This window comes from Anopheles ziemanni, chromosome 2 (genome assembly GCF_943734765.1).
Source record: "Anopheles ziemanni chromosome 2, idAnoZiCoDA_A2_x.2, whole genome shotgun sequence".
NCBI lineage: Eukaryota > Metazoa > Arthropoda > Insecta > Diptera > Culicidae > Anopheles > Anopheles ziemanni.
Window position 1 is genome coordinate 62,047,884 of NC_080705.1, and position 14,187 is coordinate 62,062,070.

A 14,187-nucleotide genomic window follows, 5' to 3' on the forward strand; every position below is an offset into this window, starting at 1 on the left:
ATAAATCAATGTAATAAACATGCTGTTCACATTAAATGATCTTGTTCTTTTGCATCTGTAACAGAATTTTAATATGCATTTTAAATGTGTGTATATTGCTAATTATTTGACTTTACCATTATTTGATGATGTTTTGCTATCTTTTGCTTGAGGTGGTTAAGAGTAAACTACATGCAAACGAACATTCATTACTTTTAAATTATTCATTATCTAAAATGCAAATCAAATGTCCTATGAAATGCTTCAATCTTTTCAAACTGGATCAGGATTAGAAAATGTGTTGGCTGGCTCCCGACATAATGGCAAAGAGTTCTTTTCATCACCATGCCAAGGAGTTTGCTTGAGAGGTTAGGGATCACTAAGTAGAAAGATAGAGAAATAGAGAGCGGCGGAAAGAGGAAAAGACAGAGCAAAAGAGAAAAGACAAAGAAAGTAGATCTTCCATCGACGGGCTTACCTGCATCGCGATCCAGGAGCAACTGGCCGGCGGATTTGTAGATTTCCTCGTTCGTCCGTCGTCCATATAGGGCGTTCGGGTCGTTGCTGCGGGCTGCCGGTGACGTCGGAACACTGAGTTGCTGCTGGTGCTGCTGCTGAAGTAGCGCCGGTGTCGCCGTCTGATTATTGTTGATCTGCTGCTCGAACATGGACGTTTTCTCTAGAACTGAACCGGTACGTTTGAGTATATCTTTGTCTTTATCGATCACCCCCTTCGTGCCACCCGCCGAAGCCGGGGAGCTGCTGCTAGTAGTAGTAGTGGTAGTAGTAGTAGTAGTGGTGGAGTTGATGGAGATGGTGCTAGTAGTGCTGTTGATGATGGTGCTGTTATTGGATGCAACCGTACTGGAGCTTTGGGGAGGAGATGGTGGCTTGTTAGTGGACTGGCTACTGGCCGCGGCACTGGCGGCCGTGGTGGTAGTGGTGTTGTTGGTGATGGTGTTGCTGGATGTTAAATTTGCGGACGCGGAGGTGCTGGTGTTATAATGCTCATCGTTGTCGTCGATCGTGATGGTATGGTTGGAGGAAGAGTCTATATTACTTTCGGTTGGCGTCGTCCCACCGGCCGCCGGATCGCAGGATAGTGTGCCACCCACGGCCCCGGCTATCGAGGACGACGGTGTGGAGCTGCGGTACCCGAGCATATGCGCACCACCGCCACTGTAGTTCGGCGTTCCCGGCGATCCCGTCTGCGGGGTGTTCTGGGGCGTTTGCGTACTGCACGCGGACGCATCCGGCGAGCTGATGGGATTGGTGGCATTCGAATCGGGTGAAATCAGAGACGATGCGGACGACAGGACGGGCGAGTTCGGTTGCTGCTGCTGCTGGTGGTGTGTCTGGTAGACTTGGGAATGCGATAACAGCGACGTACCCGACGTCGACGAAGACTGCTGTTGTTGCTGGTGCTGATTGGGGAAACCAGCGTTACTGTGCTGTCCACCATTGCTACTGCCGCCGGCGGTGTTGTTGTTAATGCTGTTGTTGTTGTTGCTGTTAGTGTTTTTAGAAGCAGCCATCGAAGCCAATTCCGTCATGTTGACGTAGGTGGGCTGGAGTTGTGGGTGTTCTGTAAATGTTGGTTTACGTGTGGTTCGATATTAGTACTGGGCATTGGTTTTTGTATTTTGGACAGGACTTGGAGTGTGTTAAAACAAATCAAAACAGACCCTATGCATGTGCGTTTAATTATGCTGCCAGAAATTTGACAGGGGTGACTAATATTTGCAGTAAATTTAAACAAATTAACAAATTAAAAAGACCGGTTTCGAATCTTATAATTCGTTAATGAAGCTTAAAAATATCCAATCGAAGTTTATCGATTTTGCACCAAGGTTTAACAATGCCCTGATGGGTTTAAAAAATTTAAAAATATATGTATTTTTCCCAAGATTAAGGGTGCACTCAATTTATTTAAACATAAAAAGACTGTAAACTGATCACTTTATCATCATCACAGACGTTTCATCTTCGTTTTTGTTATTATCGATAAGCTGAGTTAAAAAAACGAAGAAGTTTTCTGGACTTGAGTCGGGATTTACAAAATAATGTAACATGTACAGTTCAATTGAGACATTGGCGTTTTTACCTCAGGAAGATCCTACTTTGCTACGTTTAAGACGTAATGTATATTCAGAAGAATTAATATGATGATTCTATAGAAAAATTTAAATGTCTATAAACACTGGACGTGCACACGATGGTGCAAGAAAACAGAATTTAATTTACATTCATTTCTTTACCAAGAGCTTACGAAATTAAACCCACATACATGCTTGCTGCTGGCTCATAATTGGACCGACAAAAATCTAGGCTAATTCTGTTAGTCCACCAAAGGATCTAAGGAAAAGTTCCAGTCCCATACCTTTGGTAATGTGCGGTGGAATCGGTGACGGACATTGCCGTGGGACATTCGGATTGGCATTCTTAACGGACGTAGTCGAAAGTGGCCGCTCGAGTGAAGAACAGCGCTATTGGAGGAGAAACAAAAGGGAAAGGAAACGAAATTAGTTATAGTCCTTTGCTAATGAGCTCGATTTTACGATCATTGCAAATGCGTACCACTGGAAGCGGCGGCCGACAGGCAACGTTGGCCGGAGATTTCTGCGTTTCGGCGATCGTTTCCGGGCTCTGGAAGGTGTAGACGGTGAGGGCGGGCCGTTGGTGGCCCTTCTCGTAGGCGGACGAAATCGTGTGCGGACGGTCGGTGGTGGACGTTGCATCCTGGGTGTGCGGTGGCCACGTCGAGACGGCGTGCGATTGACTAGCTAGGGTGGACGCCTGCGAAAGGGAAATGGTGGGACGCCCGCGTTCGTGTGGCGGGGGCGTTTCCTTATCAGTTGTGGGTTTCACACTTCGCGTACGGTGCTTTCTCTCTCTCCCCGACCGATAGTATGGTTGCCAATTTACATTAATACAAAACAACACAGTAATCTACGGACTGCTGCTGCATCGCGTCACTAGCCAAAGCAGCACACAACTTCCAACGCTAATCACTCAAAACACAAAAAAAACTAAAACCGTTACAAGTTGTGCTCCTTTGGCACCGGGGATTAGGCGAGCAAGTGCAGCCGATGGCAAGTGAAAAGTAAATAAACGAAATATGAAACATGAATGTAGACTACTTGATGGAAAACAAAAAAAAATTACAAAAAAACAACACGTTAAACTTAAACCAAAGGTGTTTATAACCTGTGAAGTTAAAGCTGGTGAAGAGCAAAAGCCGCTATCGCTCGATTCGCCTGGTTTCAAACGTATCGCCGGAGAGTACTAAAAGTAAGTGGAACGGAAAAGAGAACAGAAAACACAAAATATAAATGAAAAACAAACGAATAAGATAAGTCAACGGTGTGGGAAAGGTGAAAGGGAAGGCTAGGTAGTCATAGGAAGGGGGTTAGAAGTAACGTATTGCGGAATGAGGAATTGTGAGGCTGGGAGAAAAAATACCCGCGGCTTAAAGTCGTGGCAATGGAGAAAAGATCAATGATAAGGAAGCAAAAAATAAAACTATCTCGCTAATGCTAAAGGAGGGAAAAACAACCATAGACAAATTTAATACAAAATATCATGCATCCTGAAGGGCACAATGCAAACACACAGCGCGAGCGAGCAAATCGTCACCACTTTCAGCCGGTTAGGGACATTGCAAAAAGGGACTAGCGATTGTGCGAGCGTCGTCGTCAGCCTTCCTTTTCCCATTACCTGCGATAGTGATCGCTGGAACTGGTGATGCCCGGGGGACCCGCTGCTACTGCTGTTGATCGAGCTGATCGAGCAGACGGAGCTCTTGCGCGAGCCGAGCGAGTTCGAGCAGCCTCCCTGGGAGTTAGAGCCTCCCGGTGAGTCCGGGTAGAGGCTGATGTTCGCCTTCGACTCGAGGATTAGTTCCTCCGACGCTTGGGGCAGCTGAGCGGGATCCTTCGTGACGATCGCTATCAATTGCATGGCCTCCTGCAATAGAAATTCAAAGAAGACGATGGTTAGCAACAGATTCCCAAACTCCAACTATCGATATACGCGGAACGGAGTACGTTACCTGTAGGTGGCTCAGCTCGGACATCACCTCGCACTCCTCGTGCACCACCGGCTGCAGCATGTTGACGAAGGTGCAGTATCGTGACCGCTCCTCGACCATGATCGCCCGCAGCGACTTGCGCTCCACCTCCTCCAGCTCGCAGCGTCGGAGCGTGACGTCCTGCATCGACGACTCGACCAGCACGTGCAGGTTGTCCGCCTGGCCCTTCTTGGCCTTCTTCTGCAGCCGGAGCGTGTCGCTCGAGCGCTTCTTCAGCTCCGCCCGGCACCGCTTGTACTCTTTGGCGTGGTCCTTGTCGATCACGGTCACCTGCTTGCGCCAGTCCTCGAGCCGCTCCTGCAGCGGCACGATCAGGCAGTCCATGAACGCGCTGGTGAACGTTTTCATCCGGCTCTCGACCGCCTTATGCCGCAGGCAGACGCGCGTCAGTGCGGTGCCGATTTCTTTGGTCGCTCCTACAAGAAAGATAAAACACATTTGGTGTCATTAGCGACTCATAGAAGAAATGGCCGAAACAGAAACTCCCATTATGCTGAAGGCTAGATCTATTCACACTCCTCCGGCTCTACTAAGAAACAACGAAATGAGTAAAACATCCCGTATGCATGACGCCATTAGGGTAGCTGAGTAGGTTTTGCTGTCCAATCCAAACAAGGTAAAGAAGCTAATCAAAACGTGATAATTGCTGTCTGTACTATCTACCAAATTGGTTGACGCCCCCGCTAGAAGATTGGAACGGATATCCCAAGTCCGAAAAAGGAACGTTACATCGATCATGCACGATCGAACGAGGGCTCTCCTTCTTCCAACAGTAGAATGGACTAGACCGGACTAACGGTGATCGGTTTACGTCAACATCGAACAGCACGTGCCTTACAAAAACCTTCAAGTGCAGTTGCATCGAACACAAACCGTCGAGGTGCGGACCCGGCTTATCACGGAAACCACAGTTTGTGTAATCTGCCGCGTTCAACGATCGGCCCCCGTGCATGTCAGCAAACCGCAAACATCGTCACCACCAAAGCTAACGGAACAGGCTGGGTGCGTCGTAGAAATCGTTAAGGTTTCGCTCCCTTACTGTCCCCCGCCCGCTTTGCAACGTCACGATCTCCAGCCATGGACCGGGCTCTGAATTGAAGTCAATGCAAGGTGAAGGGAGCTTCCGACACCAATTCGAGGCAACAACACAAATCACCAGTTGTTTAGGCAAGGCGATAACCGGGCAGTTTATTGACAAATTTTGATGGCCCTTCCCTTCAACCATTCCTTCCTTCCTTGGAGCGCGCCAAGACACACAAACTAATCGCCCGGTCCTAACCTTTCACTCATTTACACATGAATCGATCGGTTTGATACCGGCTTCCGTGGTGCTTCCACCGATTATCGCTGCTTCTAAGGCATAGACAATTTTAAACTATGCAGATGGTGATGGTGATTGAAACTTTCTCGATTCGTCCTGCTGCTAGTTTTATAGAGAAGTTCTGTTGCTCGACCCGTAGGAATGGGAGGTTTTGAAGTGTTTTGAATTCAATCAAAGGAAGATTTTTATTGATGCTAACGTTTTAAGATTTATTTTGTGAATCATTCACGCAGATAAAATGAATATTAAATATTTCCAACGAAGCAATCACCAGAAAAAGTCTTTAGAGCAGTAGAAGAATACAACGATAGTTGGCGTTCCAAGAGATTCACTTCGTGAATAAATAAATTCATCAGAAAGTGGGAAAATACAACTACTTCAAAACATGAGGGAAAAAAGTAACGGTTATAATAAAAGTCAAACCCCAAAAACATTTCAATTGGACTTGCCAAACCTCGAATAGCACAAAAGAACAGAGATCAGAAAGAAAACCAAAGCATAAACAACTTAATATTATCGATTCTTCAAAAATGTTCATATTTGTGATTAAATTTCATACATAACAAATTACATTTGAACTTCCGTTAAGAGATTAAATTTTCTTTTTAACACTTTTTATTTTAAAAATATTTGTATTTGAACAACTCGGATCAAATCTTCCAGAAGTATTCAAATCTACCAGAAGTCAGCCTGCAAATAAGAGAAAAGATTCTCAAGGATTCTTCTTTCCTTAAATCGCGAACGCGTTACCTGATATCAGCATGAAACAGTTTGTTAAATCCAAACTGTAAAGAGCAATTAGATTGAGAATCACTGCAGCAAGTTCACTCAATGTTTACGTGGTGTTTCCATTTCCTAAAGTATTCTTTTGGCGGACGAAGAAAAAAGCTGGCAGTTACCGCCGTAATGCTGATTGCGTGCATTACGACTGACGGAATTAATGAAGTGCCTTCCTTTCCCGTGATAATTAAAGCTCGACCAGAAGTACGTTCGCCACGGTACGCCATAAACCACGGTCGTGGGAGAGAAAAAAAGGAAAGGAAATCAAATTAAGAAACCTTAACCCGTTTCGTTTATGATTTTGGTGTTTTGTTTTGTTTGTTCATTTTGCCTAAAATATTGCCCTCACAATCCACTGAACCAGATAACAGTATCTACAAACATAAATACAGCCCTTCTTTTCACTACTACTTCGTGCGTGTTTATGCACAAAATGATCAATAGATCGCGCAGCACTCGAAACAAGCATGGAAAACATGGGCTTTCCACTCGAACACCATGAAGCAGCAATTAGTCAACTAGGTTGGAAGCCCTTCACGGCCAATCAGTTTCGGCTCAATTCAGTCAGTCAGTCAGTCAGTGAGTTAGTTGGTCATCACAGTCGGTTCGTTGGGCATAATAGCCGGTCAATTGATCAATCGGTGGTGGTTTTCGGACGAAGAAAAACATTAACGGTTTGCAGAAAACCCATTTGGCCAGCGGGTGTGGCGTTATTGTTTTTAACGGGATGTGAAGCATTTCCTTTCCCCGAGTCTTGCTCTATTAACTGATTTACTTGATTTTCCACTTAGTCGTTTACGGCCACGCAAAACTGAAACGAACGCAAACCGAACACGTTGGCAAGCGAGTGGCGGTCGTTTCTTATTACTTCTTTGCGGTAATGTTTATGTATTCGTTAACCCAACTTTTCTGTGCTGAAGAGGTTTGTTTTTATTTGGTTTGTTTGTAAGCATCTGTTTAAGTTTTTGATGTGAATAAACTCGAACGAAGCTGTTATTTGCCAACCAGGAATTACTTCAGCGAGCAGCGAGTGGAAAGCGGTATGGAAATGGACAGTCCAATCGTGGTGGATCATCATCAACAGATGTAAGTTGCACGTTGCACGGGGTCATCCATCCAGTAAGTACCCATTTTTGTCCGCCGAGTTGAGGTTGAAGAAACTGTATGCGTGTGGAATAATTTTACGCACGCAATATTTCCGTGTGTACTAGCGCAATGCTGTCATTTAAACATGAAAGAAAGCCATTTTTATGAAATAAACACGACGGTGATAACGGGAATCCATGTGTTTACATCCACGTTCCAGAGCTTTGCTATTCTGAACTAAAAAAATACTTCATTCGTTTTTCTGGATTGATGTTAGGTCATGATTTTAACTTCTTCCTCACAGTATTATTCTAATTTTACTGAGTTTTATCAGTACACAAAATTTACAGAGTAAATGCAGATTTACACTTACTTATTCAGCTAAAACTAACCACGATAGTAACGTTTGCATTAAGAAAATAAAAAAAATTTCATCGGTGATAAGCACAAAAAAGTTAACCACGCTAATTTATTGAAGTAAATTTTATTGTAAAATTACATCTTTTAAGTCATTTAAAACAATGTTCGGACTGCCAATAAATCGGCCTTACGGTCCTTGGCCGAAACTTTAGCCATAGCTGACAAAACCAATCATGTAACGATGTTTTTCAGTTGTGAGGCATTCATGATCAAATGCTACTCCGTTTGGACTATAAAATGTTGGGATAGGTCCTACCTATTCAATTGTTTTTTATTTATTTATTTTTAGTTTTTTAAGTGTTGTAAATGTTTTTTTTTCGATTGGTTGTAGTTGAGAGGCATAAGGAGGAATAGCAGTGTGGGATATTTCAATTATATTTGACCCGTTCAACTCCCCCGATTCTCTTTGCGCATGAATTATTGTGGCCAGTTATGTCCAAACCACTAAATCGTACTCTTTATGAAGTTTTCTGATAAAGTTACCTAATTCCGGAAGACACTGCACACTTTACACTTTTCCATACGACTTTGTGCATACAGCCACGATATGGCGGTCTATGGGAGTTAAGGGACCCCGAAACATTTTAAATATACTGAAACAAGCATCAAAAGTAATATAAAGTACGAAGGTTTTTACCACTTGTTGCAGTCTGGCTTTAAATAATCTTTGGTCATGTGGATGTTTTAACAGTTGTCAAACATGTTTAAAATTTAAAAGAAATGCTACTCTTTATTTTGCTTTCAACAGAAAGTTACTAGCGTTTTCCGTTTTTGCATGAAAAGTCGTTAAAATTTGTCTATTTTTTTAATGAAAACATTATCGAGTTAACATAATTGAAATTATTCATCTCTACCACGTGTGTACAATTCAAACCAGACAAATACAGAATTCATAGATTATTTTACACATAATTCAAACTAAACCAATTCATGAATGTTGTTATGTCTGTTGTAATGGGCCAGTCCATACGTCTTCGTGGTTAATCCTAGTGAACGGTAGCACGTGTTTATTTTGCTGCCCGTCCACAAATAGGCGATCGGACGTTCTGCACAAAGTAGCCCAACTAAAACCCGGATAAACTAGTGATCCCCCCGGTTGGAGCGGACGCTCGTAAACCTTTGGCCACGGCTAGCGCGACACGTCTTACGAAAAACACTTGTTCGTGCAGAACACGACCACGAGAAAACGGGAGGACATTAGGCTATGCACCGCGCACGGCCCGACATACAACATATGTTTGCGGACCCCCCGGACCGCAGTGTTCCTCGGGCTAAAAATACACATTTTCATCTTGCATGTGGTATCCGCCGGCGTGAAGTTCTCGCACGCTGTTTTGGCGACCACCGCACGGCCAGCGATTGTCGAAAAAAAAAAAACACAACCAGAACACGAAAACGGTGCGCGGTCGTCCGCGCGGAACAAATAAACAACGGACACATCACGACGCATACATCAGCTGCCCATCAATGTGCTATAAAGGAGGGTGGGGGGAGGTGGATAGGCTGTCGATAAAGCATGTTGGTGTTCTCGATTTTATGCTATTAGCCTTTAAAATCCCAATTTTTCCATGGACTGCCGTTGTGGATGGCTGGAAAGTCGTAAAAGATATCACGTTTCCTACACCAGCACACAAGCTCACAACAACATCCAATGTACACTAGTAGGATCGGTAAAAGCGAAGGGCGCTCGAGAATGAACAACCAGCAAATCAGAAACTAACGCACAACAGCACAACCGCACCATTAATCCGCAATGCAGTCGCCTCGAATACGCAGCAGTTTGAAGAAGTAAGAAGCCGTCGTGAAATGGAAACTCAAGCCGGCTTCCATCTCGTCCCATGTCCACACACACTCCCGACACACAGCACAAGACGCTGACCAGAGTTTTGATGCTTGTTTGTTTCCGCCCATCAAATGTGCGAAGCGTTTTAAAGTGACCCAATTGTTTTGAATATCCAAGTCGTGCTCTAATAGACTCAACCGCTCATAAATATTGGCCTTTAATAAAAAACAAAACGAAAATCCTCGGGATTAATTTGAATTAATGAAACATATTCATAAACCGTTGTAGGAAGCTTTACGATACAATAACGAATCGAGATGTTTACGTTCTAACGTTTTCTAACTTTTGTAATCCTAACCAAGGGAATTAGATCTATTTTTTATCTGAGATTAGCTCCGACCAAAAGCATTTCGAACTATGTCATATCGGTCACTGTTAAATAAAAAAATATACTAAACTTTTACGACCATTAGTAAACATTTCTAAATTTATATCATCAAAAGAGCGATTGTTGCACTTTTATATATTGTTAATTTGAGACAACTGAAATAAAAAACTATCATTCAAATTATTCTTTTTCCCTCCACTGGAGAACGCATTTAAAACTCGCTAACAAACATTTCAACTTTTTAAATTTAATTCCCTCCCCTGTGGGCTCTTTAAATTAATGATCGAATTGGGATAATTATTTCGCCATGGTAGAGAGATAAAAACGTCCACTGGTCATAACACAGCTGCTAGTGACACACGCTCCCTGTGTCCCTCCCACCCGAGTGTGGCATCTTTATTTCCCTCCCCCCTCGACATTTCGCTTACCTCGAGAGTTGGTGGCAGCATCGGCGATTTTTTGGAATGCATCCAAATAGGCCGCCAACGCCTGAATTGCAGCCCTGAAATTGGAAGCGAGAAAAAAGAGTTGGTAAATAAAAAAAAAAACCACGGTTCAGTTAAATTATGCTAAATTTATGACCACCTTGAACACAAACACGAACGTACACATTCCGCCACCCGTAGAGAAATTTGCACGAAGGAGGATGAAAATATGAATGAGGCACCATAGAAGAAAAAGGAAGAAAACTTTGCAAAAGTAGAGCAGTCCAACGGAATTGGCTTCAATCTATGGGAATTGGAACTGAATCGAGATGATGCAACGAAAGTGCATATAAAATGGCAATGGAGCGAACAATGGAAAACTCTATTAGCCCGGGAGTGGGAAATTGGAGCGGGTGCGATCGTCTTTTTTTATTGCTTTGGAAATATGGTGTGCGAAATTATGCCTTGTGTAAAACGATGGCTCCGAAATTGGCACAAGTTTATAAAAATGTCTAAGTGAAGTGCATCCAAAGGTGTTTCGGTTTATCTCGTTGGGTAACCTTTGCGGAAAACAAAACTACATGAGAATGTAATAGCTAATCGTTTTGTTACGAACAAAACACAAAAGTAAGAGATTCCGTCATCGCCTTTTTGTTGTAAAGATTTTAAATCAACCGTCAAGCTGTTAATTAGTTGGCTATCTCTTTCCGGCTAAAATATAAAATTCGCCAATCCAAGTACGCTTTATGTTGTTTGGTGGGATGATAGTCGATTACATCATAAGACAATTATTTCTCCTTTTTTATCTTCCCCGTGGGAGCCTCGTGAAACATTACGTGACGGAGCATGTTGTTTGTGCATCGCAGAACCGAATCGATGGTTAACATAATTTGAACGACAAAGTTTTGGCGCACAATCAAATCGGAAGATTTACTACCAATTTCCTTCCCAGTTGGTACTCCACTTGAATCTATCGATCAAACAAGGCATCATAAATTATGCTTCAAATTAGAGAAAAGCATTACCAGCACAAAAGCGATGTCACACAAACACAAAACAAGACCAGCGGGCATGTAATAAGCAAATGAAAAAGTGTACACAAACAGAACAAAACAAAAAGGGCAAACCTACCTTAAACAAGCGTGTAGCTTTGTTGCTTTGGCGATGAAGTCCTCCCACAGTGGGCTCGAGTTCTGCAAAGAAAGGGGAAATAAAACAATGACATATTTTCATTAGTCAAGGAGAAAAACGACAGGATTTCTTTATCACAGCAGAACAAATCTTTTGCATGTTGCCCGTGAAGTTGTTTATTGTATGCAGCTTATGCTGGCTTGTTTGAATCCAGGCGCGCTAGTGATGGTGTTAATGTTTCGTTCGTTTCGTTGAGTCGTGTATGATGACCGAACGGCCACTAGTCATCAGTCATCCCCGAGCTGAGGGGCTTTGCTGTGACGAGCCAGCACACGAGAAGCAACGACAAACCGCTTTTCATGCAAATGGTTCTAAAAGAAGGCAAGGCGGACGATAGACAGACACCAGAACACAGGCATATGCTGCTGCCAGCGCTCGTTTGTTCGATGCTGGATGACGAAACGTCATCGGATGGAAGTTGGACAGACGGACGAGAGCCGGCATCGCATCGCTTCGTTTGTACAAAGAAGTTCTCTTGATTGTAAGAAAGAAAAACAAAACTACCCAGCTTAAATTATGTACGACTACAAAGTACCTCTCCCTCGTAAAATACTACTGCACAGCAGCAACAACGGACTGCTATTGATGCCCACTGCTTGATTCCTCCTACCGTAAACCCCAAACTGTCAGCAGCGACATAAGAAAATAAGAGAGAGAGAGTCACAAGGCGATGCTATAAATGCGCAATGTGTGCGCTTTTCGGAGGGACCCGCCTCCGCCATTTGGAGTCATTTGTGAGTGAAAAGATTTATTCACCGCACACCATCGGCCTCATCGTCGGCGCAACTTGTTGAAATGCCACCAAGGGTTGCCCTAATATGGAGGCCTGCCTTCGGGAGGGAAAAATTATTGAAAAGTGGTTTATAAATCTTCCTATTGAGCAATCGAGTACAGATGTTACGGATGCATTTCACAAGCGCATAATGGAGAACGCAATCGAGAGGTTTCGAATCGAATCGAATTATACGATGAAAAGTTCGGTTGGTGAAATTTAATCCGCTGTGGAAGTCTTTACTACTATCGAACTTTTGGGTTGCAATCATGCAAACTTTATCGATTCCATTTTATTCCATAATCGTATTAAACGGAGACAAACTTTTCATCCAACAAAAACCCATTGGCGATTTGTTATATTAAAGATGCAATTTCTCGGAATTGCAGCTATTTCCTGGGCATTGCTTGTGCAATCCAATCTGCTGGATAGCACACCTCTTGGAGCTGTTGTCTAAATAATGCCGGTAAGATAAAAACAATACTCCATCGAAGGTAGCAGAAGAAAACAGATAAATACTGAGATAAAACTGGCATGGCTGTCGGTCGTGTTCGGAAAAGTGTTCCTGACCAACACACCACTATACGGTGGAAAACCTCGCTCGAACAAAAAGGCGACCAAAAACACCAGCGGAAAACTTAATCAAGATAAATGAGCGAACGAATTTCGTAACCATTTTTCCCAGTGCAGTTTTGTCTTCACCAACAACAAAACCATCGCCTTCCCGGGAAAAGCCAAATTTCACTCGTCTGTCTTTTAAGCGTTTTGGAAACTATCGGTGTTTTCTGCTGGCCGCTTCTTCAGAGCACCCAAAACAGCTGCTCTCGAAAGCGGATGGGCCTCGAGGTGGTGGGTGCGTTTGAGGGGAGGTGCTACACAACAGAGCACCGTTTGGGGAAGGGCAAGTTAATCGAATACGTGATGCTGTTTAGTTTGAGCGAAGAAGGGGAAAAAACAGCGGGTGTGAAGCTAAAGACACGCGCCGTCTTGGAGGCGTCTTAGCGGAACCATCTCGGCTGTCGACAAACCATTCGGGCCTTCGAGAGTGCGGAGGTCGCTCCGAGCGCCGTACACAATAGTTAAGAAAGAAGAGGGCAAATCCTCCGTATGTTCAGCGAACTACAGCACCGCAAGAGACCGCACGAGGGAAGAAGAAAACTACCGAACTGAAATGCATCCAAGGGATAATGTAAACAAAATGTCGACCGAAAGTTGCCGGAAACGGGGGCGGCGAGGGAAGACAAAGGCGAAGGCAGGCGTCGGTGGAAAGTCTTTTTCTGGGTCTAGCGTGCAGCTCCAGTTGTTCTGCTTGCATAACGAATTGCAGGGCAATGGCGATGATGCCGAGCCTGTAATTGAGCTGCCGCGAAGTTCGCAACTTGAGGCGAGAAATCGTTACGCCAAGGTGGATAAGAGAGGCGCAAGGAATGCGTTGGAGTGGCCATTCCGGGCCACGGCGTATGACGGAAGTGGACTGTGCAGCCGTTGAGTGTTATATGTTAAACAGTTTGCCTGATAATGCAGGGCCTGCTCGCCAAGAAGTGGCCCGTAGAAGGAACATTTCTAGAGAGCTCTGAAGCTGATAAGTTTTGAATTTAAAAATAGAACACTGTAAGATATTGATTTGAACCTTGCTCTCACAAATAAAACTATATGATATTCTCGGCTATGTAACACTTGTATCATACACGTTGGTGCAACGTCGGACATTTCAAATCATTAATCAAATAAAAAGTTTGTTGAATCCCTTTCATTTTCCGCATTTAATTTGTGGTGTTAATGAAGACATTAAACGAATGTTTTTGAAATAATCAAACATGAAACTGAATTTTACAGAGTTTAAACAGGTGAGTTTACTTTCATACATACAGTTTGTGTAAAGAAAATAGGTCAAAAAAGATACGATAAAGTTATTATAGTTCAACTAATGCTCGTGTGCTTGTCCTTAAAAA

At 43.5% G+C, this 14,187-nt stretch overlaps 1 protein-coding gene across 1 annotated transcript in view; it reads right to left on the reverse strand.

The window, feature by feature from the left end:
* LOC131282088 (probable serine/threonine-protein kinase DDB_G0282963) overlaps positions 1-14,187 on the reverse strand; it is a 54,809-nt gene that overhangs the window by 10,176 nt on the left and 30,446 nt on the right. The window contains exons 2-10 of the mRNA XM_058311483.1: positions 11,404-11,465; positions 10,276-10,349; positions 4,031-4,485; positions 3,697-3,945; positions 3,187-3,264; positions 2,557-2,775; positions 2,360-2,465; positions 853-1,564; positions 458-777 (exon numbers count right to left, since the gene is read on the reverse strand). Of these exons, the coding sequence (XP_058167466.1) occupies positions 458-777; positions 853-1,564; positions 2,360-2,465; positions 2,557-2,775; positions 3,187-3,264; positions 3,697-3,945; positions 4,031-4,485; positions 10,276-10,349; positions 11,404-11,465 (2,275 nt within the window). The remainder of the gene's footprint in view (positions 1-457; positions 778-852; positions 1,565-2,359; positions 2,466-2,556; positions 2,776-3,186; positions 3,265-3,696; positions 3,946-4,030; positions 4,486-10,275; positions 10,350-11,403; positions 11,466-14,187) is intronic.